This window comes from Topomyia yanbarensis, chromosome 2, assembly GCF_030247195.1.
Source record: "Topomyia yanbarensis strain Yona2022 chromosome 2, ASM3024719v1, whole genome shotgun sequence".
In the NCBI taxonomy this organism is placed as follows: Eukaryota; Metazoa; Arthropoda; class Insecta; order Diptera; family Culicidae; genus Topomyia; species Topomyia yanbarensis.
Genome location: NC_080671.1, coordinates 21,095,923 through 21,123,148, shown reverse-complemented (window position 1 = coordinate 21,123,148; position 27,226 = coordinate 21,095,923). Strand labels below are relative to the sequence as shown.

At 40.6% G+C, this 27,226-nt stretch overlaps 1 protein-coding gene across 1 annotated transcript in view; it reads right to left on the bottom strand.

Annotated features, from left to right (window-relative positions):
• LOC131681505 (uncharacterized) overlaps nt 1–19,024 on the bottom strand; it is a 50,254-nt gene extending 31,230 nt beyond the window's left edge. The window contains exon 1 of the mRNA XM_058962319.1: nt 18,717–19,024. Within this exon, the coding sequence (XP_058818302.1) occupies nt 18,717–18,718 (2 nt within the window). The 5' untranslated portion in view covers nt 18,719–19,024. The remainder of the gene's footprint in view (nt 1–18,716) is intronic.
• Between the last annotated feature and the right edge of the window lie 8,202 nt (nt 19,025–27,226).

Sequence of the window (27,226 nt, the reverse complement as noted above, 5' to 3'; positions counted from 1 at the left end):
GTGTGATGGTCCTACCAGTACCAGACGTTCGTGAATACATCATAGACCGCCTGGGGTCACAGATAGAATTATGTAAATTACTAATTACCCCTTTCCGTCCCATGCTAGCCAGTCAGTCGTGTTTCCATGCGGATATACGGCATGCGCAGGTACTCTTGATCTGATGCGTTGCCTAGCCGAGTTAAGTTTGCTACCTGCCACTATGTGAACGCTTCTTTTTTATCATCCGACCCACGACCGCCGCGGCGTGATGCGAGAGTATTACATCTTCTATAGGGTGCGAATTGCTGGGGCAGGAAAGATCAACGCATATTACGCGGGTTCTCTCCTAGCACTTTCAACATAATGGGCGGTATGCTGAAAGCGAACTGATCACACAGGTCATTCAACAGATGTGCGAGGAAACGGAACATGGATGAAGTTGTTAAAACGTTACATAAAAGAAAATTGGTTCGTTCTAATTGTCTCAAAAAGTTTTCCGTTTTGTATTCGTACGTAGTAATCCACAATTGGTGTAACTGCCTCCGCATATTTTTCTCATATTTGGAATTTCACTGAACCCGCTAAAGATTCACTGTTTCCCAAAAACTAATAAACGGAGAGATATCAAATTTAAATCTTGAATGATTACCCACCTCAAAGCATAATGAGAAATCCTCGGTTTCAAACTAACTACGTACCCATAAATGAATCATTAAAAAACACCATTTTTCTTTCTCCGAAGGGCCTACTTGCAACTGCGTGTGCGGTTATAAAAACCGTTGAGCCCACTAATGCGCATTTTGAGCGGTCATTATCCGCTGTTTTGATTGTCTGAATTTAGTGAAGCGGTGCCTTTTGGTTGGTTGTGTTGGGATTGCAGCCCTAAGAGTAAAGATAATTAATTAAGTGGGTTGAGCTGAATTGATATAAGTATGTTCAAGGTCTACATATGAAGACAACAGTGGAATTTGGAGATTAAAAGACCTTTCAAAAGTTCCTAAACGAAAGAATCCGTATACTTAACTTCCTCATCGTATCAACCGATTTAATTGCGTAAAGCTATATATCTTGAAACGCCCTAAAGATTAATCAGTAATGGGAACTGTTATAAATCAATCAAAAGATCATACATAATCGTTCCGCATTGCTCATAAATGAACAGCTGACCAGCATGGGGCAGAGAGCATAAAGTAAACGGGAAAATAATTCACCTTCAGTAACTGCACGTCTACGACCGGCCGTATCTCACATGCATCGATCAGGTTCGCAATTGGAAATATGCGATCCAAAGGCAATAAATGAATGGCTGCTCCAGCAGTAAACTGCAATCAGAACTGTGATCTATGCTTGGCGTTTTGTGTGTACACTGAAAGTTTCATGCGGAAAAAATACTAGCTTTTTATTTTTTAATAGTTTAGATTAAAACGGACATCAGATATGTGATTCTGAAAATTAACCAATTGATGGCAGAGTATGGGGTATCAGCTTGATTTTAACATTTAACTTTTTTACCAACAATACCTATTAAATAACATAACTTGTAGGCCACATGAAGGTTGATAAGCTTACTATGCACTCCGAATTGGAGGTATGATGGTAACACGTCAATCAAACCAGCTGCCCAATCATTCTATGCAGGTTTTCATTCGTAAGAACTTCCGTGTTTTATGGTTAAATATTATTCGAGATTTCGTAAAAATCAGTATCTGGGTGAAGTTCAAAATGACGGCCATTCGTATTCAACGGTTCACACGGCGTCACCCACGTTTCAAATCTAAAGTTTTTCAACGCTTTATTCAACATAGATTTATTTTATTTTATGTTTTATTTATTCAAAATGGAATCTAGTATACTTTCTGTTTATGTCTGATGGAACAAAGACAGTTCTTTGAAAATAAATTTGGGGATAAAACAGCTTGAATTGTCTACTTTTAAACATCGTTGGAAATTAATAAATGAGGCATTGTACATTTTTCAAATTTTGTTCCATTTGAGCCGCCATGATGCCACCAAAATACCACAAAATTTGCTTATGAGTTCAATATATGGGAATTGTCAAGTTGTCCCCGGGCTGCAACGGCCTTTGTACTCAATGGTTTTAAAGCATCTTGTAGACCGCAACTACAAATACATATACAAATCGTGCTGCATTTAAAATTAATTATCTTTTAATTCATATTTCTGTTAAGTTAAATCTTAATGTATAATCTTAATTCAGCATGTATCACAAAATATTACTAAAAAAATTGTTGTAAATCTAGTACGGTTATATGTGTCATCCATTTGTATCACGTAGTAACGTTCATTGATTGGGTAGCCAGATGGCTATAATCTTACGATTCTGAATGATCCGCTTTTATTAGAATCGGCGCATGCTCCAACGTATTTGAAACACCCTCAAGGAAGTCACCTAGGGTCACTTATCTTTATATTACTCATCAACGATCTCTGCTCCCGCATCTAGTCCGAAAAACCGCTCTACGCTGATGATCTGAAAACCTTTCCTTCGATTGCTTCGGAACTCGACTCATCTGTGCTCCACGCGGATATAGTCAATATTGAAGAGTGGTGATCGCTGAATGGAATGCAGATCGACGTCGATAAATGTAGGGTGATAAGTTTTGAGCGTTCGACAACTCTTAGGCGCTGCGAATATACCAGTCTTCCAAACCCACACTTCGTGTACGAACTTAAACACGCTATTTCGTACCAAAACACGTGTACATGTTCACCTGCACAACCGAACCGCATGTACGTACACGGTTTGCGTACACATAGGATCGAGGCACCAGTTTTCTCTTTCACACTCTCATCATCACTAGTGTTGACTCTTTTCGCCTTGTGCGGATCGTTCTCCTGTACACACCCGGTGTACGTACACGGATGTTTGAATTAGAGTTTGTACATCGTTCGCTTGGGTTCGATGTTCGAGGCAAAGTTGTACAACGAGACGAAGCATGTTTGAGGTTGAACGCGTGCACGAAATTTTGTACACAGGTACAAAATTGGCGATGTTCATGGGAAGTCTGGAATTTACCCTTTAAACCTGTGTCATCGAAAGCGTGGATTCTATCCGTGACCTGGGAGTGTTATATGACAGAAAACTTCGCTTCGCTGACCACATCACAGCGGCAACGGCCAAAGCTTTTGCAACATTGGGCTTTTTGAAACGAAATACTGCTGACTTCGAGGATTTCTACACACTGAAATCTATATCCCGCGCATTGCTTGCCAATGTAACGAAATTTTCGAACTCTTTGACTATCAAATAACTAAATCTAGCTGTTAATCAGCGATTATAAACTTTTAACAACATAACAATAAGTCATTTACACTTAATTGGTACGGTATCTGCCGAAGATCAAATGAACAAATTGAATAAATATCGTAATACCAAATCTACGAACTGGAATTTCTTCCAAGAGACGATTGAAGTGGTATTTCCAAAAGACTTGGATGCGGTCATTGATAAAAAAACCACTCATGTGGGGCTTTCAATTGAAATTCAAATTACAATAATATTATTACATTGTCTAATGTAAAGAAATCTTTAAAAAAAATCTGTGCATTCATTTCTTTAGACTGAGCAAACTAATTTATTTGTTTGTTTACTGTTTATTTGATCAACTAGAAAACGAATCCACTGTGTTTTCAATGCGTGTGGGGAATACGCATGATCTTGTCTGAGTGAATGATGACTTTTGAATTATGTATGAGGGTTAAGAATTGACAATTCGCAAGAACAATTTAAAAACAAATACCAATTTGCGGCAATCATTTCAGCACAAGGAACAAATTGTCATATTTCATGATTTACTTTTAGTCCATTAAATGGTCAGTCAATTATACTGAGCAATAGGTACGTACTTGTAAAATTTAAATTTTATTTTGATTCGTGCATGATATTAATATCGTTTAGGAGCGCAGCATCGATATTTTTTCTGTTTCGCGTCTCATTGACAAATGATAAATAGTGTCATAAATGGTATGAGGAGCACCTCATGTGCTTTGACGCAATCGGCCGTTTTACGCTCGATTGTACGATGTATAAAGGAAATTCCATAGAACATGGACACTTTTGCGTGCAGCGGCAGTATTGTGCTCCTAGACCAAGGGTATAAAGAGCGTGGCAATATGAGAGAATGTTAGTTAGTATTGGGTAATCTTTGCGTGACATAATTTATGAATGGTCCACAATACCACTTTTCAAACCATTGTTTATGGTCCATTTTATATTGTAGACAACACTCCCGACAGCCGGCTGTCTGGAGTTCAAGTTGTTTTCGATGAAACAAACTCTCGATAAACGGTTACCCAGAGTTTAAATGCCTACACATCTAGAACATTTAGAACATTCAGAACGAAGATATATTCTCAGTCGCATCGCTCACTTGAAGCGAATTCTGACTAACAACCGTGGTACTTATGGAAGTGTCACTGAGTCAGGACCTTCCGTTAAGTAAGTACCACATCAACAATTCCTTTCTAGAATCTCAAGTTACGGTAAAGATGGTCGTGGTGACCCGCAATGGTGGTTCTCAAGCGAAATTTTCGCGTGGACTGGCGCAATTTTTATACCCAAACAATGCTCTTCAAGTAGTCTTGGTAGAAATGACAGTCATCAATCTGCAATCTAGGAATTATACCGTGCTAATGCAACGCAAATGAAAGGTAATTGTCACTACTGATAGATTTACTTGTGTTTGTGGTCATATTTGCCAAAAACAAAAGTTACAGTGGTTAAAAAACGTTGTTGTTTATAAACAACATGGGCATTAAGGGGTTAACCTAACTACTAGAAGGAGAAGCAAGCAGGTTTATCACGAATAGATAAGGAGAATTAATTCACTAATTAGAAAGCATAAAAGATGCAGTAAATGAAGTAAAGTGAGTCTGTCGCTTCTTACGATATGGAAGCAGGAAATCATTGGATCAATTTTTGGGTTCTGCCGCCAAATGACTCACGGTCTCTAGGCTGAGTTTGTTCGGAATAACATAATGCATTGGAGCCTCCATTTACGAACCAACCCGGAGGTTCGTAAATTGAATTAGTTCGTAAAAAGTGCTGAAATTTGATTAATAATAACAATACGGGTATTTTGAGGACGAGCTTGACGAGTAGATAATAAAAGTGTATGATCTAAAGATCTAAGCTGGCGACTAGTTGATGAGACGACATAGCAAGGCACAAATATCCGAATGACATAGGGAACGTGCCAATCGACCCAATAAATTCTGATTCCTGATTTCTGTTCAAAAGATGTAAATAGGCAGTGTCACTAAAACGTCGATGTGTCTTTCCACAAGCACCGAAAGCAAACCGCCAAGTGTCGGATTTAAAGACGATTTAAGCCGAGAAGAAGCTCTGGCAATCTTCGTATCATCGGCAACAATAGCGCCCAGAGTTTGACCTACAACTGGAACCGGTTCGATTTGTTCTCACGATGTTTTCTGTTTTTTAATGTAAACAATAATAAAAACATGGGTGTACGCCATTAGGCATAAATACGTTAGGCATAAGGACGTTTGGCATACGTACGTTAGGCATAATGGACGTTAGGCATAAATTATCTAGTCGAAGTATCACTTCAAGAAACTTATTTTTTAAAGTGTTGGCCTCGGGTTGTTGCGTGAATATTTAAACTTTTTTGATGATGAAATACTCTGGAAACTGATCCAACTTTATCAATATTTTATTCTGCTGTATATGCTTGAAGAAAACTTTGCTCAAATAAAGGAAGCAGATCGAATGCTTGGCATACGGAAAGTAAAATAGAATTGCAAAGATTCCATTGATAAGGCCCATATACAATGACAGCGGCATAGCGGCATGTGAAAATTCACAGTGCATGGGAATACATTTGGCATCCGATAATGAGTGCGTTGCGGCAAAAGCGGTATTGCGGTATACTAAAAGTTGAAACTACCTCAGATTGCATTAATTTCTCGACATACAACCGACTAACAGCATATGACTAAAATAGGCTCATCACGCTTGTTTAAAAACAATCTCATTTGCATTAAGGCATGAATAATGCATAATAACTTAGATTAATTCTTAAATTCCTATTCATGCATGGTGCAATTTTCCAAGAAGAAAATATGAAGACTTTTTTTCAATAGGTTCAATCTACAAAAGAGAGCCTCTCTTTGTTTACTTTCTCTTCCGCGAATTACTCGGTCACCTTTCTGATTTCCCTTCAACTATTTGCGTAAAAACCTTGATCTTTCGAAACATATCGATAAATGTTTAAAAAGTTTTATGGTTTTGCAGTAATAAGCGAAAGAGAAAGCGAAAAATGGGCTGTCATTTGAAAATGGGACCTATTGGAAAAAAAGTCTTTGTATATGCCTTTAAGAATAGCTCATGAAAGAAAGATCAATGCATTTTATTATTCATTCAACGAATATATTCATATTGCTGTTTTTATATTATCCAATATGAGAGATAATATAGAAGCAGCCATATTCATATATTCATTGAACTGTATAATCTGGGATACAGTTCAATGATTATATTCATGATGTCATCAAAAGTAGAACTACAGAAACTGCCTGATACGAGATATTTTTTCGTGTACTGTGAAAAGTCACCGAAATAAAAAAGGTATCGTCACAAACCTTAGCCTAATGCGTCCATAATACTGCAAGTTTCCATAGCTCCAAAGCATAATTTTTGGTAATTATTCTGACTTATTTTTCAATACTTTATTACAGTTATATTGGTAATACATCCAATAAACTTGAAATGCATTTGAACCAAAACTGTTGACTTAAATGAGGAAAGCATCCAGCTAATCTACGTAAAAACAATAGAAAAAAATCTACACTAGTAAGGGATAAACATCTCGCATTGTATTTTTCATATCACGGTGTCTCGATAAAGTCATACGATGGTATGGTATTGCAAAGTGTAGATTTTTTTCTAACCCGAAAAACGGGGGTAAGGTTGAACTATCTACAATAAATAAAGGCTTGCGATTAATTTTATGTTTTTATGAATTATGCTTATCGTCCATTATGCCTAACGTCCATTATGCTATTCGTCCATTATGCCTAACGTATATTATGCCAATCGTCCATTATGCCTAACATACTTATGCCTAACGTATTTATGCCGCACATCGCGCACCCTAAATAATAATAAAAACATATCTAGCTACTAACTAGTAAAAACTAGTTACTAAAATTGCCAGTATTCTGACAGCGCAGTTTTAAAATTTTGGCATCTTCCAAAATCTTGACGGATATCTACCGGTTGTAAGATTTTTTTCTGAACTACAGCTCGCCTATTGTCAGCTAATAGCATTTTCACTGAAAAAGGAGTAAAATCTGTTAAATAGCTAAATGTACTTTGACTCATTTCTGACATAAACCGTACATCATCAAAAATGAGTAAAAGTAGGTGAGGAATTTGGAAGTGATTTAACGCCCATATTGAATGAATATAGCCCACTTCGATCAGACACAATATTGAACTATCGAACCAATTTTACTCTAATTTAGAGTAAAAGGAATTTGAAAAGAGAAATACTGAAGCACTATCAAGTGGTACAAGTAGAAATTCGTGTGTTAGCTTTTGTTTCTCGTATTCTGCTTAAGAATGAATTTTAAGTGGCTGTTAGGAATTCGGTCGGCCATAACTGCGATCTGGACCATAATAAAGCAAAAACTCATTGTGCAAAAATATTTCAGCCTTAGAAGAGAAACCCTAGGACAGGTCAAATGTTCTCCTCAACATCTGAAGACACCAGGAAAGTAGAACTTATGATCACCCTTTTTGGATAAAACAAAAGATTAGCTCTTGGGGGTGTACGCAGTAGTATATTCGAACTCTAATAATATGATGCGTCTGACTAATATTCCTTCACTTTCCCGTCGCGGTATACGTCCAGACCTGGTCGATGCCGATGTTGATCAATAAACCACCTGAGATTGTCAGCTGTAAGTCAAAAACACAAGTATAACTTTTCGGCTGCATCATGCAATACCAGCTAGTGGAGAAGTTGAAATTATTAAACAAATAAAATTTAGAAAATCATAACATTTTTTATGGCATTACTCATAAATCATCTTTTCGTGTAGTAAGAAAGCAAACCGTTAGTCGAGATTCATTTATATTTCGATCACTTAATTATTTATCGTAATGATAACGAAAATTGTATTTCTACTAAAGCTAGCTAACTTTAAAATTAGTGAAAAATTGTTTTTGTTTGAGTCGAAATAAATTAGATACATGTTATGCCCTAAAAAACATGACAGCGTGTTAATGCAGTAATATACTTTTGCGTTGATCTAACTACTATACATATAACTTGAAATGAATCTACTCGATCGATAAACAAACTTCGAACGAATTTTCTTTGTCAACTATTCCTCCAATGACAGCGGGTGCCATATTGTCAAGTACATATTCTTGCAAAAACTCAACTTCTGTGCACACAGCGGACCTTGTCGGCGGCGAACAGAAGCAGCAATTGTCAGTGTCGTTTAATCACCCGCGCGCTCGCATAGTATAACGTAACGTAGCGCCATATAAACCGCGAAAGCAGGCCCATCACGACGCTGCACGCCGAGGTGAACCCAGTAGTTAAGTAGATGGTCGGTGCTGGTAGGTATCTAAACTGCCGAAGAACCGGGTGAGCTTCAACAATTTTTTTTATTTTGTTCGGTTGCATAATTTCTCGTACGCGATTAGTGGCGCGCAATTCTGTGATTTGTTTTTCCCAACTCTGGTATTCGTACTGCGGTGGCGCACAGCAGAAGGAGAAAAAAAAGGTCCAATGATTAGTAAGTATGAGGACAGAGGTGATACGGTAATTGAAACTATGAAATAGATTGGTACTGAAGTATGACCGTTTATTCACAGCTACCTATTAGTCGGGATTTTATAGCTTGACATTTGGTACGCATATTATGTGTTTGAACATAAATCACATAAATCTTGCTTGTTGGCGGACACTAGGCGGCATGCTGGTACGCCTTCCATTCCAAGATGTTGGACCCTGTTCACAGAAGCTGCAATTGACGGTGCTTCACGGTAAGGGAACAGCAGGTAGAACTGACTGTAAAACTGTCAATTATCCAGCCAGAAAAGCATTGGACCATCGTGAGTTCTCGGAAGCGAAAGTAGACGCCTTTGGAAGCGTTTTTTCAAGTACACCTACCCATTGACTGTTCCGGTTGTCCCGAACGGGGTGCTTCGCTTTCCCCTTTCATCTGTTTTGGCCACTTTTTTTCTTTCCTATCGACGGTCAAACGTTTGTTGTACCGTTTCAAAACGCGATTTAACGTGGAGTGGACCATTCCCAGCTTCTTGGTAATTGTACGGTGAAAGAAATTTGGATTTTCTAGGTGAAACTTACGCAATGTAAACAACAAATTTAACTAATTTAACCGAAAATTGCAAGGGAAAATAATTGATTGAAAAAAGTTACAGCAATTTGAAAATGGTGTAATTTAATTACGAACACCATTTATCATTTCAAATTAAAAACATGAAATTTTTGAAATGAGGAATTTATGTAGGTTCAATATGGTAAACGTATTGAATAGCTCAAAAAATAAATAAAAAGAAGAAGAAAAGTTAGAAAAGCACAAATAAATTTCCAGCATAAATGTACAGCAACCATGAATCAATCTCAGCTTATGCAGGAAGGTAAACCTTCTACAGCATTGGCTCAAGAACCGTACCTCCATAAAGGAAAGTTCTACGATGGAACGTTATTTAACACTGCCTTCATTACTGTCTTCGTACCACTTCAGGACAACATTTGAACAGTGACACGAAGCTGGATTCAGCCAGAAGATCGTAAGGCTCTCGTGTTACTTCAACATAGGAAGCAGACGGTTCTGTAGACACTCTTTGAGGTTGAGGTAGATCTGGTTACAGTCCCGGTGATTACGAACGGCTCACTCCATTTGCCACATGAGCAGATCGCTTGCCAAATCATGTATTTATTGGCAAACTTTGAAAGTTTCTGCTTCCTTACTTCCTCCGGACCATCAAACTCGTGCTGGACGGTGAAGAACAGTAGCCCTGGAAGCTGCCGGAAGTGCGTTTTGGTGAAGCTGTTTCCACTCCACTCGGTCCATTGCTGCTTGTCACCAGCCTCGCAGTCTTCGAAGGGTCCGCAGGTCGTCCTCTATCTGGTATATCCACCGTGCTCGCTGTGCGCCCCGTCTTCTTGTTCATTCTTACGACGTGTCCAGCCCACCGCAAACGTCCTAGTTTTTGCAGTGTGCGCGATGGATGGTTCTTCCAGCAGCTGATGCAACTCATGGTTCATTCGCCTGCCCCTCTTTCCGTCTTCCATCTGCATGGTACGAAACACCTTTCATTCGAAAACTCCAAGGGCGCGTTGGTCCTCCACGAGCATAGTCCAGCTCTCGTGGCCGTAGAGAACCACCGGTCCAATCAGCGTCTTGTAGATAATCAACTTCGTGCGGCGGCGAATTTTGGTCGACCAGAGCGTCATCCGGAGTCCAAAGTAGCCACGATTTGCCGCCAAGATCCGTCTCTGAATTTCTCTACTGGTATCATTGTCGGCGGCTACCAGTGAGCTCAAATATACGAATTCGTCGACCATCTCGATTGCGTCACCGTCAATCCGAACTCGGGATGGGAGCTTCACATTGTCGTCTCTATAACCTCTTCCTCTCGTGTATTTTGTCTTCGAAACTTCAGTTTTCAGTCTGATGTTCGTTTCTGACATCGCCTCAAAGTTCCGGGACTCGAGAGTGTTCCTGATACTCGAACAACGCACATCATCCGATCCATCGTCGCTTTGACCAATCGTGTTATCTTTAGGGATGCCAACGGTACCGATAAACTACATTTTTTTCGGTATATTTACATTTGTACAAGCCGTACAGCCCGCTACAGCGACGCATCACTACAGCTCTTGCCAGAACGGTAGCCAAACCGAGTACATTTTCCCGTACAGCAGTAGAATACATTTTTGTTTTGCTGCTGTACTCCGACTGCTCGGTGAGAGTGTGGCGTAGTAAAGTTTGTTCTCTCGCTTTGTACATTTTTCTCTGCATAGTCAAAGGGAGAGTCCCGCACACGAAAGCGTTGATGCCGGCCGTGGCGTAAATGAGCCGCATTCATTGTAGTCATTTTTGAATAAAAATATTAAAAAGATTGAAAATATTAAAAAATGTAAAATAAGGAAAGAGAACCGCTCGCGTCTGGTGGCTATACCGGGGACAGTAGTTTTTTGTCATGTTACTGCTTTGCACACAGGCAGCCGTACAGCGCTGGGCGTCCTGCACTAGCGAATGACAGCAGCATCGAGAGAGAAATGAGAATGTAGGCAGAAAAATTACAGCCGCAGAAAAGGTAGGCATTTTGCATCCTTGGTTATCTTATCCGGAAAATTGTACTCGTGCATTATCTGCAATAGCTGATCTCGATCGATTGTGTCATACGCCGATTTGAAATCGATGAACAAATGATGTGTGGGCTCGTTGTATTCGCGGCACTTCTGCAGAACCTGCCGAATCGCGAATATTTGGTCCGCGGTAGCGCGGAAACCCATGAAACCCTATGAATCTCCCGACATCGATTCTGCTGTTTTAGCTAAATTTCTCTCGTGTCTACTGGTAGGGTGCCATGGTCAGTCTGTCAATTGCGGGTGGAGCATGACATGCGGTTGGCTGACGCCCTGACCTGTACCTGGTGTACTGGTGCGGTTGACTCGACTAATCCCCAGCGGAAGATCTAGCATTCTCCTGTAGAGTTTCCCTGCGGTGATTTTTCTCCCGAAACCGTTGTTCGCTGTTCATCACGCCATTTCCGCTGTAAAGCAGTCATGATCTGCGTCACCACTCTGTTGACCGCGTTTCACGTGATTACATTATACCGCCCCCGCCCCCCCCCCCATGTCAAGCATCTCCCTGCGTATCACTTCGAACCTCGGACATTCGAAGACCACGTACTCCAGTGTCTCCTCGATGTTCTCGTACGATGAAGGTACTTCCTGAAGCAGCCGTGACCCCACAGAAGCTGTATCAGCTGGAAGTTCACCTCTACGTGCTTTCCATTGAACCACGCCAACAAATTTAGGATGAGCCGGTAGGCCCACCATTCTTATTTCCGTATAGTCCCATCGGTGCAGTCACCTCGCCATCATATCGATTATCACCATCTTCCTCACGTTTCTGGTATTTCTCCGATTGTAACATTAGATATACTCCGCCAGGGTGAGGTAGATAGAGATCATCCCAGCGATAACGCATACTTCCTCTGACGATATTGTTCTGTACGCGCTCGCGAGTCGTACGACCATCAGCCGGAACGTCCTGTACAGCTTTTCGTGGCTACGCTTGGTTTTCAGCGCTGCACTACAGGCCGGAACCCCATATCACGAAGTTGAAGCACTAGGTAGCAGACGTCTTGGGCTACTTCTTGGACCGCCGACGTTTGGCATGATCATCGCTATCCCGTTCGTCGCCCTTTCGCAGGCGTAGTCGACGGGCTTGTTGAAACTCAACTGGTCGTTGATCAGTTGGAGTACCTCCAGCAGACATATAGACCTAAACACAGCACCATCTTCAACATATTCGGATATACCAAGATCTTAGCTTTCAGCGCCACGTTTGGTATTCCATCCAGACCGGGCGCTGGACGCCGTCTACTGCGTGGTTCCATCTTTAGCGACATTAAGCCGTCACAATCCTTCTTATTAGATTATACGCATCAAAGTTCTCGGTCTTGCTGTCAGGCTGAAGTGCCTCAACGAAGAAATCTTCCACTTTCGATCGCTGATCGTCCTTCTCCGTGCTGCTGCAGCGTTCCATGGCTGATGTGGTAGCGAATCGCCTGGTGGTCGCTATGGGTAGTCCATATACGCCACCAGTGAAGGACTCCAGAATGTGACGTCGATGATAGACTCCCTCTCGTTTCTCCGAAATGTGCTAACTGAACCTTAATGCACAATCATACTTCTAACTTCACTAGTGCATCCTGCAGGATACATCCTTTTGTGTTGGATACTCTACTACCCCACTTCACAACACAGGCATTGAAGTCAACACCAATGATTACCGGCTATCGGTCGATCAACTGCTCGATTAGCTGTTCCAACATTAGTCTGAACTGCTCCACTATCCACCTTGTAGGTACGTAATAGCTACACATGAAGACGCCGTTGATTTTGGCGTTTACGAAACCTTTTGCGCATGAGTTTTCTGAACCTAATACGGAGCCTCGCTTGATCCATGAAATGATCATCCCTTTAGTTCCCGAAATTCCTCTTGCTTTCCGTTATTCTCTCCATCGATTACACTATACCATGAGCTATTTAGCTCCGGTTTTCGTGAGCCATTTAGTTCCCAGCTTTGTCGCGATCTACTCGAATAGTCCTTGGCGGTAAACTCACCTTAATACGAGTGAGAATTCAATAAAGGTGTTCAATAAAAAATGAGAATTTTTTCAGTGATGTAGTTAAAAAACAAAAAAAAAAATCAACAACTTCAGGATTTTAAAAAACATAATGTTTATTCTTAAAAAAACTGTCAATGAATATTGCAGAAGGGGCCTTGGTCAGCCGTACGACGCAATTTGATCGCGATGCTCTCACAAGAGCGCTGGACGGCACTGACGTTCGTCTTCCGGATTCAATTCCGGATCCTAGTGGTCAACTGCTTCGTATCCTTGGCTCACCAATTTTTTTGCACTCTAGGGCACTGAGGGAGCTGAAAAAATTCTCAATGCGACGGCATTGGGGAAAGTTGGTCGGGTCCTTTTCTTTCGGCACGTACGGTATCTTTTTTTGATCAAGATACACCAGCGTCTTCTTGTCCGGCCAGAATACGTACTGCCCTTCCACATGATGCTCCTTTAAGAACTACAGAAGAATTTTCTCAAGACACTCCTCCTGGTAACTTGTTGATTGATGGCCATACCGCTCGGCTTGAACTACGGTTTTGAAATCCCTCTGTCCGATATGGCTATGTATAGCATAACTTTATTTTTTAAATTTATGCTTAGAATTATATTTCACTTCGGGGGTATGGCCGACTTGTCGCTGGAATAGTACCTGTCATTTCCTGGAATGTGGTCTTCGAGAGCGGAAAGTATCTTTCGTCGTCCAGCAAAAACGACGTCGCGCGGTAGTTCTTCGTCATCCATCGGCACTGCGATTTCACGATCTCTATCTGCTCGTCCGTGTACTCGGGGGACCGAGTCTTCTTCCGACAGATGATGTCCTCTATCTTAAGGGTTCGATGAATCAAGGTACGGGAGCAGTGATATTTTCGGCCCTCGTCACACAAACTCATACCGTCTTTGTTGTCGAACAGCTTTTTCAACGCTTCCTTATTCTTCTTAGTCATTATCTTCGCCGGACGGCCGCTACAGGCTTTTCGCTCCACGCCGGCGGATGCCAGGATCCGATAAACTGTATTCACGGGCACGATTTCGTCTCGAAAGTGGTCTACCGTATACTTTTTTCCACGATGACCATGCGTTTCGTATAACCGTACAACACACTCGCGGAGTGCTTGCTTTTTCGGCGCCATCTTCGATTGAACTTACAGCACCCGAGCGAAAAGAAGCATGCCACCCATTTCTAGGTTTTCCAGAGAGCAATTCTCTTGGAGAGAAAAAAAAATACACTCTTTGCTTTAATTACAGAAAGGTATTGAAATCATTCTCATTTTTTATTGAACACCCGTTATTTCAATTAAAAGTTGGATTTAGAGGATAGTGTTAAATAAATATGTGCTATCGTTTTTAGATTGATGTTTTTCGGGGAAATATGTGCACAATAAATTAAGAACATAACTTGAGCTTATTTTTGCACACCTGTTTTAGCCAAATCGATATGATCATGATCTCATATGCCTGGCTCGAAACCAAGAGGTACGAAATAGGGTCACACTGGGCTCTACTGTCATAATAGGCACATCACCCTACGAAAAATGCACTAATGCAACTACTTCCGACGTGATTCCATTGTTTAGAACAAGAGAAAATACGATTGTCGCTGGTTGGATTTTCCAGTTTTCACCTGCAACCAGAATATGTTGTAATATACGAGTCGTACCTTTACGGAATGTATATCTAATTATTGTGTTGTTTCTTCTTTTGTTGTTTCTTTTTCGGAGACACTCAAAAGCACATCGGAATATGCAAACGATCACACGGTTATAGAAACGTTATAGTATATACGAAATTATATACGTGCTAGCAGGCGTGACACACCAACGTCCACGCCATAAAAGGTACGCGCCCACGCAAAAAAAAACATGAAAACGCTCGAGCCCTTCGCGATAATACAAATCCGCTCGTAAATTCGATTAATTAAATCCTTCCGATGATTAAGCTAACGTAAGTCAACGTGTCAATGCTGTCTCAAGCGCCAACATACAAGTGCCGGCTCTCACGAAATCATGAATAGTACTTGGCCTCTAAAATACACTAGGTAACAATTTTCGGGGCGCTATAACTATAACATCAACGCGATCTCAAGAGCGATTATATAAACGCCCATTCCCACCTGATCCTGAATCGTTCACATCCGGAAGCCCCCAGTCTTGTTTCAAAAAAACGGACTCATATACACTAGAATTCTCAAGGCGCTTCAGCGGGACATTCTAGTTATGTAGGAAAACTTAATTTCTGCTGGATCTGGACTATATATTCAAAATAATGGATGGTGCGCATATTCAAAAGACCACGCGAATATGCAAGCACACGGTTATACAAACGAATTTATACAAGCGAATACAAACGTTCGAGCTATGCGCGATAGTATAACATGTCGTATTTCGGAGAAGTGGAATCTATTACAGAGGACACGTGGAGGAACTACTTTCCAGGTATTTCAAATGGTGCTTTTGTGGTGAGAATGCGGGTAGACCGACCCAATCCCTCCTACCTTACCCTGCAGTACAAAACATAAGGGGGTTACACCATTCTCCAGCGAACTCTATGTACATATCAAGGACAAACTAACACGTGCCAGTTCTATGAACAAACGGCACATTACGGACAACCCTGCCCAGAAACCGCTAAGAAAAGCTCACCTACAAAAATAAATGCCAACACTCTGTCTCCAATATCATTCCCTGAGCCACAAACGGTTGCCAAATTTGTGGCTGCTGTTCAAGCAATAATGACAACTGCGAAAGCCGCGTCAAGTACCACAAACTCAACAGCTAATACCATCAGTGAGGGATCTACTAGCAATGACGGAGGTCATGACGCTCGTGACCCGAAAGGGAAAGAAGTTAGGAAGAACACCTGATGGCGATCATCAAGGCAGTAACCCCGATGCTGACCCGGACATGTGCGACGACGATAGAGATATAAATGATCCTCATGATACAGTTGGCGTGGATGCAAATATTCCCACGATGCGGAAACGGATCACCGCGCGCAATGGCAAGTCGCGCTTGCGGATCGGATAGACTCTTAGCATTAATCGTTTAATTTTTTTTATTTTTTACATCATGTAAATATATAAAAGACCAACGGCTCCGTAAAGCTAATGCCTTGAGTCGTGTCAAATGAACGAATTTAAAAAAAAACAAGTTTCAGGGCGACATGACCGGGAACTCTTGTGATATGAAGGAACTCACTCTCTTCTAGTATCTGCCGTACCGCACACCAAAATTAAGCATCAGATTCACGGTCAGTGCGATCATCCAAGAACACATGCGAATATGCGGTTAAAAATTCGAATTTATACACGCGAAGTTACATACACGCTAGCACAAGCGGCTTACAAACGCACACGCGATCGAATACGTTAACATACAAACGCTTGAATCCCTCTCGATGATACAACAAGACGAACATGCCCGCACCTCTGAACCGTACATTCAATATCACAATTAGAATCACGGTCCGCTGCACTTGGTCTTAAGCAGGGTTTTGGTGGGTGACATTTCCCGTTTTGTCTGCAACTGTAGTGAGTGATTCTGCCAGGGAGCCCTTCCGAGAGCCCAGTTCTACAGCTTCAGTAGTACAACTCTCAAAAAAATATTGTAATTAATTATTGATTCCATTCAGTAGCACAAGCTAGAAATGATCGAAATCGCGTACTCTAGTTTTTTGAAATTTTGAATATTTGTATATGGGAACTCTTGAATTATGGGAAACCGACCATTAACAATTATGAGCCATCAAGGCGAATTATGGGTCCCAGTATATTAAACTTGACGTAGGCTGAATTTGAAAAAAAATCGAACCGTCTGCAAACATGGACATTTCACTTCACAGACAGATGGTCAAATATTGGTGTAATACTTAAAATCAATAGATATTTTGTTGGCTCCCAGTGATTTAGTCATGTTCGCTCAATGCGTTCTGCGTAGCAGGAATAGAAATAATGGTTATTTGTTAGATTGTCTCTTTTAAGACATTTTTTGGGATAAGTTCTTGTTTATAGCTTGCAGCAGACGTTTTGTATATTTCATGAATGCGGCAAGATCAGCAAAATTTATAAAGCGAAGTGAGTAATTTACATTTTAAAAATAATAACAAACTCTATATTCAACTATATGACACTTTTTTCAAACAAAAAATATTCAAGCCTTATTTGCTAGGTCAAGTTTGCTTATAATTGCTTCCAAACCAGAAAAGCAAAACGACTCTAATCAATCGACATACTACTATGAGTCCAGTACTCTAAAAAGTTTCAACACTGTCTGTTACTCCATCATCCCTCTTCTCTCATCTTTTGTCAAAGCATTCTTTGTCGTCGGACAACAGTATGTAAGCATGAAACCAGATAACCGCGAATTAATTCTTTTATTTGAAACATTTAAATGTTTTGTTCTCATTACAATATCATTTTAGACATGTAGGGATAAACACTGGATACTTCAATGAGTTATTTTGTGATGTTTTATCACTTTCATCGAATATATCACTACATCTGTTAACACCTACTCAATAATAGGGAGGCCCTTAGTTCAATGTTGTCCAGGGGTCTCAAGTGGTCTTAAGACGACCCCGATACGATCACGAGCCCGACAAGATGTCTAAATACAAAAATCGATCAAATCCGAAGTTGAAGTTGAGTTCCTTGAATTAAGATTAAATGTGTGCAGATCTTTAAATGACGGTATGTGATCTGTAGAGCTTTGAAATAATCTTATATGTCATCACGCACGGGAAATAGAAGCAATTCCACTCAGTAAAAACCTATTCACGACATCGTGAATGCAGATTCATGACAGCCGAAAAACCTAATTAACATGCCATGCGAAAATTCTTTCCCACATGCACCGGAACCGCTGCAAAGAAAGGGTAAAAATTCATCGTTCAATCAGACGTTCGTGCTTTGCAGATTTATTGTTTCATGATCATCTTCGCTAAACAACGACCGGATACCTACACTAGGCCAGATTGCACGGACGCGAGGTTATGAGAACAGGAAAATAAATACCATGTGAATTTGTTAGCTATTTTCCTCCTTTCTTTTTTTCTGCCGCTGTTCAAACAACTCTTTGATTATTCAGCACACTGCACCGCTCTCCACTTCATTAGATACAGATTCACTTTTATTGCATGCCGCCGCCGTTCCACCGTTAATGTACTAAATCAAAATGACACATTTTTTTCCTTTTATTCGCTTGACGTTATCCATCCATCTTGTTCCCAAGCATAACTTACACAATTTGCTTGCAGCATATCTGGTTACATATTTGCACTAATTGATCCGTAATGGACTTGTTTCCTAGCTTATTGTCGCTAATTATTATGCGCTTTTACTTACATCTTCCCTGCGGCAAAAATCGACACCCTCGGCGGGAGTAACCTAAGCGGAAACCGTTTATCACACGATTCTTCGGTTTAGCAGTTTAACTTCACACCACACAGGGCATCACCTTAATTGACGCAGTTGAAGTTGCGAATCTTCTTGCGAAAATTTGAACACACAACAGACCGCCAACCGTAAATAATTCTTGAACGCACGTGAACCAAGCAAGCGTGTCTAACGTAACGGAGCGCGAATTGAAAACTGATAAACCGCCGCTAGCCCGAGAGCAGACTATGCGATGGTAAGACTAGAGTCTACTTTGCCTACTGTGCTACTAGAGAGACACTGCACACTGGTCCGTGGAGTGGGTCCACGCGATTCGAACGACTTGCATTGCAATCGACGAACCTCGTCTCCGCAGCCTGCTTCTTGCGGTGGTGGGTGGCGTAGTGGGGTAGACTGGCACCCGATCATACTACCTATCGGTAGGCAAATATAGAAGCTCATTCATTTCCTTGTATTTTTCAGCCAGTGTTGTTTTTATTTTCGCCCATTTCTTGGCGCTGGTTTTTGCTTCTTCAACAGCAACGCCACCGTCGGTCGTCAGCTTTAACCACAAGCATATTACCTGTCTGTCCGTCTGTCTGTCTGCTCGTAGAATCGTGAGCGTGGCCTCCCAGCTTTTAACGCTTTACTGCAGGCAGCTCTGCTCCGTCCTTATGCTGGTATGGTATTTTCAGCGCGAAAGATGAGTGAAGAGACTCATTACTCTGGGTTATATACCTAGTAATAGTTAGGGGGTTTATTACACTCTCCCCGTGCCGATGCGCCGCCAAGACATGCGAATAAGTTTGACTCTACTTTTGGGTTATTTGTTTGTGTCCAAACAAAGGTTTCCCAATTACCTTTCTTAGGGTCGTTCAATGTTGTTGGTTGAACTCGAAAGTCGTACAGTGTGGGTAGCAGTAGTTGGGATATTCGACGTTTGGTTTTTCAGAATTGTGGAACGTTTCGTCTGGTATTTAGTAAGAAACTTACGTATACACGATAAATCAATATTGAACAGGACCGCTTGAGAAAAGATATCACGTAACTCCGGATTGTGTGATTTGTTTTGATTCACGTTTGGTCATCAATACTAGCGTCGACTATTTCTGAATGCAGAACTGCTGAGGAAAGATGAAATGTTAAAGAATGTACGGTTTGAATCACAAGAAAAGTTCATTAAAATTGACCCACTCACCCGAACGATTTTGATCTTTCAGGGAATAAAATAAAACATATTTTTAAGGTTCAACTGAGAAAGCTTGGAAAATCGGCCATCTTGGAAAACGAAAAAAGCAGTTTTTTCTCACACCGTTGGAAAAATCTTCATGAAAATTAATCAATAGTACTCTACCAGTGCCTCGAATACATTGATTCATTATCATGAAGATTTTCCGAATGGTTTGGGAAAAAACTGCTGAATTAACATTGCTCATAACATCTTATACATCGTTTGGGCCACCTTGTATTTATGCGGAGGTCCATTTTCTCCTCATTTCTGCGTCTGATTTTACTTTCTTAGAATACTTTTGGAGAGCCTGCGTCATGATGGCTCAGTATTTCTCAATGGGTCGCAATCCAGATGCGTTCGGGGGATTAAGATCCTTAGGCACGAAGTTGAACTCTGTAGCCTTGTACCACCCCAGAACGTTTTTTGAGTAATGGTATGGGGCCAAATCCGGCCAGAAAAGCGTAGGTCCATCGTGAGTTTTTTAAAGAAGAAGTAGACGCTTTTGAAGGCATTTTTCAAGTTCACCTGTCCAGTAATCGTTCCGATTATAATTATCGGAGTGCTTTGCTTTCCACATGAGCAAATTGCTTGCCAATTCATGTATTTTTTGTCAAACTTAAACAGTTTCCGTTTTGCAATATCCAAAAAGGGAAAATTTGGATTAAACGAATTTGCATTAAAGATACAGGACCTAACTTAAGGTGAAGATATGTGGAAGCCACGTTGCTAGGCACCGACTCGCTTGTTTACATTGAGAAAAACTGAAATCTGAAGTGAAAATTCAAACGCACAAATGAGTTTCCGAACATTTTCCTTTGGTCATCTGCACATTGGCAGAAAATTTGAAGTTTTGTTAGTAAACGATTAAAGTTTCGCGAGTGTTTTTGCAGTGGTGTGTGAATAAAGTGCATTTGAAAAAGTGCAATGAAATCGAGAAGAAGAGAAATAAGAGTGTTTCGAAAAGAAACCCCAAGTGAAGAGGGGCGATATTTTCACACAAAATAGGAGCTACAGATGGCATTCCGTCAAAAACTTGGATTGATTGTATAGGAAAATGTTCTAGCTTCCTTAAGTAGCAGTTTCGTGGCACACCAGCAAGGTTAGTGTGTTGAAAAATGTATTTTTATATTTGCTCATGTCAGATACATGGTTAGGCAGGGGAGAGGGGTGTGTGCGGCGTAGCAGCTATGTTGTGGCTCGCATGTATAATGTCCTTAAAGGGGGAGGGGTTGATTCGGTAAAACAGATTTAAAAAAAATTGTTGTGGCGATACAGAGAGTGTTATTCATTCAATTTTCATATAAAAACGCCGCAATTGAACGTTTCATGACAAAATTGAAATTGTAGATTTTGCGAGTGACGGCGAATCTACGGAGCCGTCTCGCCGAAAACTTGTTTCGCGGTGTGCATCATAACTCAAAATCTACTAGACCAATCATTTTTAAATTTTGCAGAGCTTGTATTCACGATGTTCCTCAGATAATTATGGAAGCTTTTTAATTTTTCACGCCTTACTTTTGTTCCTTCTGGACGATAAGTGCTTTCTTCGAATTTCCTCATGGTCCTTGCCAAGTAATTTATTATCATAATTTTCACCAGTTTACCTGGTGTCTCGGCCCTGGTGGAAGCTTAGAGTACTTAATTATTCGCAGCACTTTGAAGACTAATATCCGATTTTTGCTGAAAAAAAATTAACATGTTATAGTTTTTTCGAGAGTTGTCCCACTACAGCTCCAGCTAGGATCTCAAAAGGGCTCCCCGTCAGAAGCACATACTACAATTGCAGACGAGACAGGCTATGTCGCTCACTAAAACACCGATTAAGGCCAATTGCAGCGGGCCGTGATTCCGAACGTGATATTCATTGTACGGTTCAAGTATGTGCGGGATTACATACTTCACGATCGCGTGTATCATCGCGAAGAGCTCGAGCATTTGTAAGTTAACGTGTTCAATCGCGAGTGCGTTTGTATGTCGCATATGTTAACGTGTATGTAACTTCGCGTGTATAAATTCTATTTTATAACCGTGTGCAATTCGAATATTCGCGTGTGCTCTTAGATGATTACGCGCGGAACGTGAATCTAATACTTAATTTTTGGTGTATGGCTCAGATGCTAGAAGAAAGGTAGATCTTCCATATGACTAGAATTTCCGGTCATGTCGCCATGGAACGTGTTGTCTAGTGGATATAAGCTTTTTTTTTTTATTGGTCCTACTGCGTGTACGGACCTAAGTCGCTAGGACAGAGGGTAATGGTTTCCGGATGTGACCGATTCACCTTATTACCGAAGTGTTATCAAGTTTGCGCGATCACCGGCGTAGGTGTGCGTTGTTGATCGCGAAGGGTTTAAGCGTGCGTATGTTAACTGTTTGTCTCGTGTGCTCGCGTGCATGTGACTTGGCGTGTACAACACTGGATTTTGTCACCGTGTGTGTTCTGAATGGTCACGCGGACCTTCGTTCTGATATTTACTTTTCGGTGTACAATTCACATTCTGACAGCAGGTGAGTTGCCCCATATCACGAGTTCCCGGTCATGTCGCCATGGAACGTGTTGTTCAGTGGATATGAGAGCTTCCTTTTTTTAATTGGTCCAATTGAGGGCATGGACCTAGTCTACTGATACCAAGGATAGAAACTTCCGGAAGTGACCGATTCATGATCGTGCGGGCTCAGGAGTTTTTAGATTCACGCTTGAAAATTTATAAGCGCTGAGACGTTCACCTTATCACCGGGATGTTATGTTTGCGTGTGTAGGTGCCGTGGATGGTCGCGAAGGGAACAAGCATTTGTATGTTAACGTGTTTGTCACGTGTATGTGACTTCGCGTGTATAATTTCGATTTTATAATCATGTAGCGTGTATTCTTGAATAATCGCGCGCGGAATACGCATCTGATGTTTAATTTTTAGTGTATGGTACAGATGGTAGATGAGAGTCAGTTTCCTCATATCACTAGAGTTCCTGTTTATGTCACCATAGAACGTGTTGCCTAGTGAATATGAGCGTCATTTAATTGATTGGTTCAACTGAAAGCATTAGTCTAGATTAGGACCGAGGTTAGACTTCCGGACGCGACCGTTTCATGATCGTGCGAGTGGTGGGTTAATGCTTGAGACCGCGTTTGGAAGTTTATAGATGCTACATTTACTTAACTACCGGGGTGTTTTCATGTTGGCAAAATCGCGGGCGTAAATATGTGTAGATGATTGAAATTGCATGGTCGCGTTTGTGACCAAGTTTGTGATATCGCGAAGGCCACGAGTGTTTGTACGTTTGTACCTATATGAGTATAGATAGAATATAGTGGAGATATACTAATAAAAGGAATCATTACATGCCGAAAAAAGAAGAAAGTTGCAAAGAGCTTGATTATAAATGTATGAATTGACTGATACTATTTTGGTATGCATGAAGAATGGAAAAACAAGCTAATAGATGAAACAGACCAATGAAGTAGAATAGAAAAATGCATGTAACATGCAATCCAACTACTTTAATTCGTCCAAATGCAGCAAATGTTGTTCATTTACTATTAACAGCAATCGCATTGTGTTAGACTTTCATTATGCTATACTGGCCGGGAATGAATGATTCACGTGCACCGGTAAATTCGTTAAACCTTAATTTATCCAATCCGACCTTCCCGAATGAATAGAAGTGTGGTTTCTACTTGAGCATTTTTTAAATTAATTTACTTATATAACACAACGATTTCAATCCAGAATCCGTCGAACTAAGTGCTTTCAGAGCAGCCTGACTGTCAGAGAAAAATAGATTCTTTTAACTCTCTGTTGAAGATTTCTGCTTGGATTACGGTATCTACCAGGGGAATGAGACTGGTTTAATCTCATTTCACGAAAATAGACACCAGCACCGGCTCGGCCCTCTTACAAAAACCGTTAGTGTAACCAAGGATGCAAAATGCCTACCTTTTCCACGGCTGTAATTTTTCTGCCTACATTCTCATTTCTCTCTCGATGCTGCTGTCATTCGCTAGTGCAGGACGCCCAGCGCTGTACGGCTACCTGTGTGTAAAGCAGTAACATGACAGAAAACTACTGTCCCCAGTACAGCCACCAGACGCGAGCGGTACAGCTTCTCTTTCCTTATTTTACATTTTTTAATATTTTCAATCTTTTTAATATTTTTATTCAAAAATGACTACAATGAATGCGGCTCATTTACGCCACGGCCGGCATCAACGCTTTCGTGTGCGGGACTCTCCCTTTGACTATGCAGAGAAAAATGTACAAAGCGAGAGAACAAACTTTACTACGCCACACTCTCACCGAGCAGTCGGAGTACAGCAGCAAAACCAAAAAGTAATCTACTGCTGTACGGGAAAATGTACTCTGTGTGGCTACCGTTCTGACAAGAGCTGTAGTGATGCGTCGCTGTAGCGGGCTGTACGGCTTGTACAAATGTAAATATACCGAAAAAAATGTAGTTTATCGGTACCGTTGGCATCCCTGAGTGTAACAAACTACAGTATATAAATACGACCGTATAATATTTAATAATTTTTGTTTTTTATTCGTCGGCTTTTCAGTCTTTTAAATCAGAACGAGTATTGTATACTGCCCGACGTTTCGGCTAGTGACTTTGGCCTATTTCAAGGGAAACTGTAATTTTATTTAACATTTTGGTTTAGTGTTTATGCATTTATGTGAGACGCTTACCATGTTATCGTTCTACGTTTATACGTTTTTATGGACGTTACCACTGTGCACAACTCAACGACACTTTCAAAGATGGTAGGCAAATTTGTGTTCAATGCTTTGATTGATGTGCAAACAAAACATTGCCACTCTTTCAACTAAAAACTCTCTCCTAAATGTCTTCACCCCAGTGGGTACTGTTGGCTCATTTTTGAACCTACCATCTTTGAAAATGTCATTCAATAGTGCACTGTGGTAATATGTTAATGTGTAAACTAACCAGTTTTATTCATCAGTAAGTCTAGTATCTAGTAATTCAAAAAAAAATCTCCAGCTACCGACCACTAATATTGTACACCAATTGTTTAGAACCGTTGCATAGAAGCAAAATTTATGGACCTTCCCAACGTCGAAAACGACGTATAGACGTAGAACGATAACATAGTAAGCGTCTCACATTATTTGTTATATATAAACAATAAACCAAAATGTTAAATAATATTACACAGTTTCCCTTCAAAAAGGACAAAACCAGTGGCCGAAACGTCGGGAAGTTTACAATACCAGTTCTGATTTAAAAGACCAAAATGCCTACTACTTATTCTTCCAGTTGTCACTCCATATATCCATTGCTCGCGAAGAGGAATTCTCACATTAAAAGTTTTAAAAGGAAAACTACATGTGAGTGTCAGGTCACTGGAAGCAAGTTAAGACTACACAAGAAAGTGCTTCTTGTTTCTGAAAGAATGCCTCTAGGGCAGCAGTAGGTGTTGTAATGAACTCACTAATCATCGCCAACAAGACCATCTTATGAAGATGGTTTAACCTTGGATTGGATTGCTGTGACTTCTCCCTTTTGCCATCGTACGAGGTACCCGTAAGCCAGTATTGGTCTAACAATTGTTGCGTAGATCCACTGAATGTACTTAGGTTTGAGTCTCTCAGATGTGTCGAAATTCCGCCTGCATTGGTCGAAGGATCGATGTAAGTACACTAATGGGGTTTTTAATCAAGAACTACCCCAACGTACTGAACTTCATCTGCGACAATAATTTCAAAGTCAAAAAACTGCAACGGATGTACTGCGGTTGTAATCTTTGTTGCGTAAAAAGCACTATTGTTAGTTTATTTGGATTCACTGATAGTTCAACATGAAGACACCATGCTCACTAACAAGATAGGCTTGCTGTATCAAATCAAAAAGTATATTAAATCATATATTAGAATCATCGGTGAAACCATATGTAAGAAATCCAAGCTAATGGGTTTTCTAAACAAGCCATCGTCGACAGGGTTCCATAAAAATGGTACCAGCACATCACCGTACGGACATTCGCAGATACGCAGTTTCCTAATCTGTACTTGATTTAGGATTAGCACAGTTGCCGGTTGCTAAGCATTGCGTATATCCAGCTCGTAACGTACCGAAGAATATGCTCAAAAGCTCGACGAACGAATAGAAGCGCGACCAAGTGGATGTAACCTAAATACAGCGATGTAACAGGTTTACGAGGCGGTGAATACCACAATCACAACAAGTTAGGTACCACACAAGTGCATCTCTGTGAAACGGTTGGATTGACGTTGAATGACCAATAGCGACAAACGAGAAAATCCAGACTGGGAGTCGAATGCTTGCAGCGGCTACATTTTCAACTTACACATTCAAGTGAAAGCAGCCGGGATAAAATTTTATCGATATTAGAAATGTGGGTACCACGAGAAAGATTTTTCGAAGTCTGATGTAAGCTTTTGCAGGAAAGATCTGCAGAAATTTTACGAAATGATTATCAGTTCAAAAACGAAAGGTTTTGCGGAATCAGATGGGATCTGATAACATGTCGAACTGTAACAAGATTGTCAGTTTCAGTAGAGTCGTTGTTTCAGTTTTGAAACCATCTTGGATTGCAAGAATCGGTTATATTTTTTTTGGATTGTGATTGTGATAAAAATTGAGTAGCCAAATGTTATTTACAAAAAATAAAAATTGAGTAGCCAAATGTTATTTTAGATACAATAGAGACACATAAAACTAGGCCTGTGCAAATCTCGCTTCCTCTCCTCGGCAATAGAATAGCATAACATAGCATAGCACAAACGACGGCACTCATCATGGGTGGCTGATACAGTGAAATCTGGTTACACAATACACACACCCGGCCATATCCTTACGCTCGCCAAAGGAAAGTAAATGTTAGTTGAATTCCTACTTAAGAAGATGCGGGAAACCCACGCATGCATGTTAGATTTGGTTAGTAGGAAAGGAACATGGGATTGGGTTTGGAGTGATTTATATAATATTAAACTAAATTGATAAAATTACTTATAGATTAGATTGACCTCACCAAATTCACTTGGCTGGTTTGTGACAGGTGCAGGCTTCAGGAACCACACCACTGACACCAATACCGATGCTGACATTTTCGCTAAGCTCAGTATATTATTATGGAGACAGCTTAACACAACAAATTCGAATGCAAGAGTATAGCACAGTTTTCAAATTTCCTCAGCGCGAGAAAAAGCTGAGAATTGCAGTACCAAGAACTTTCTTTTTGCGAAAAAACATGACCAACTCACTTCCTCTC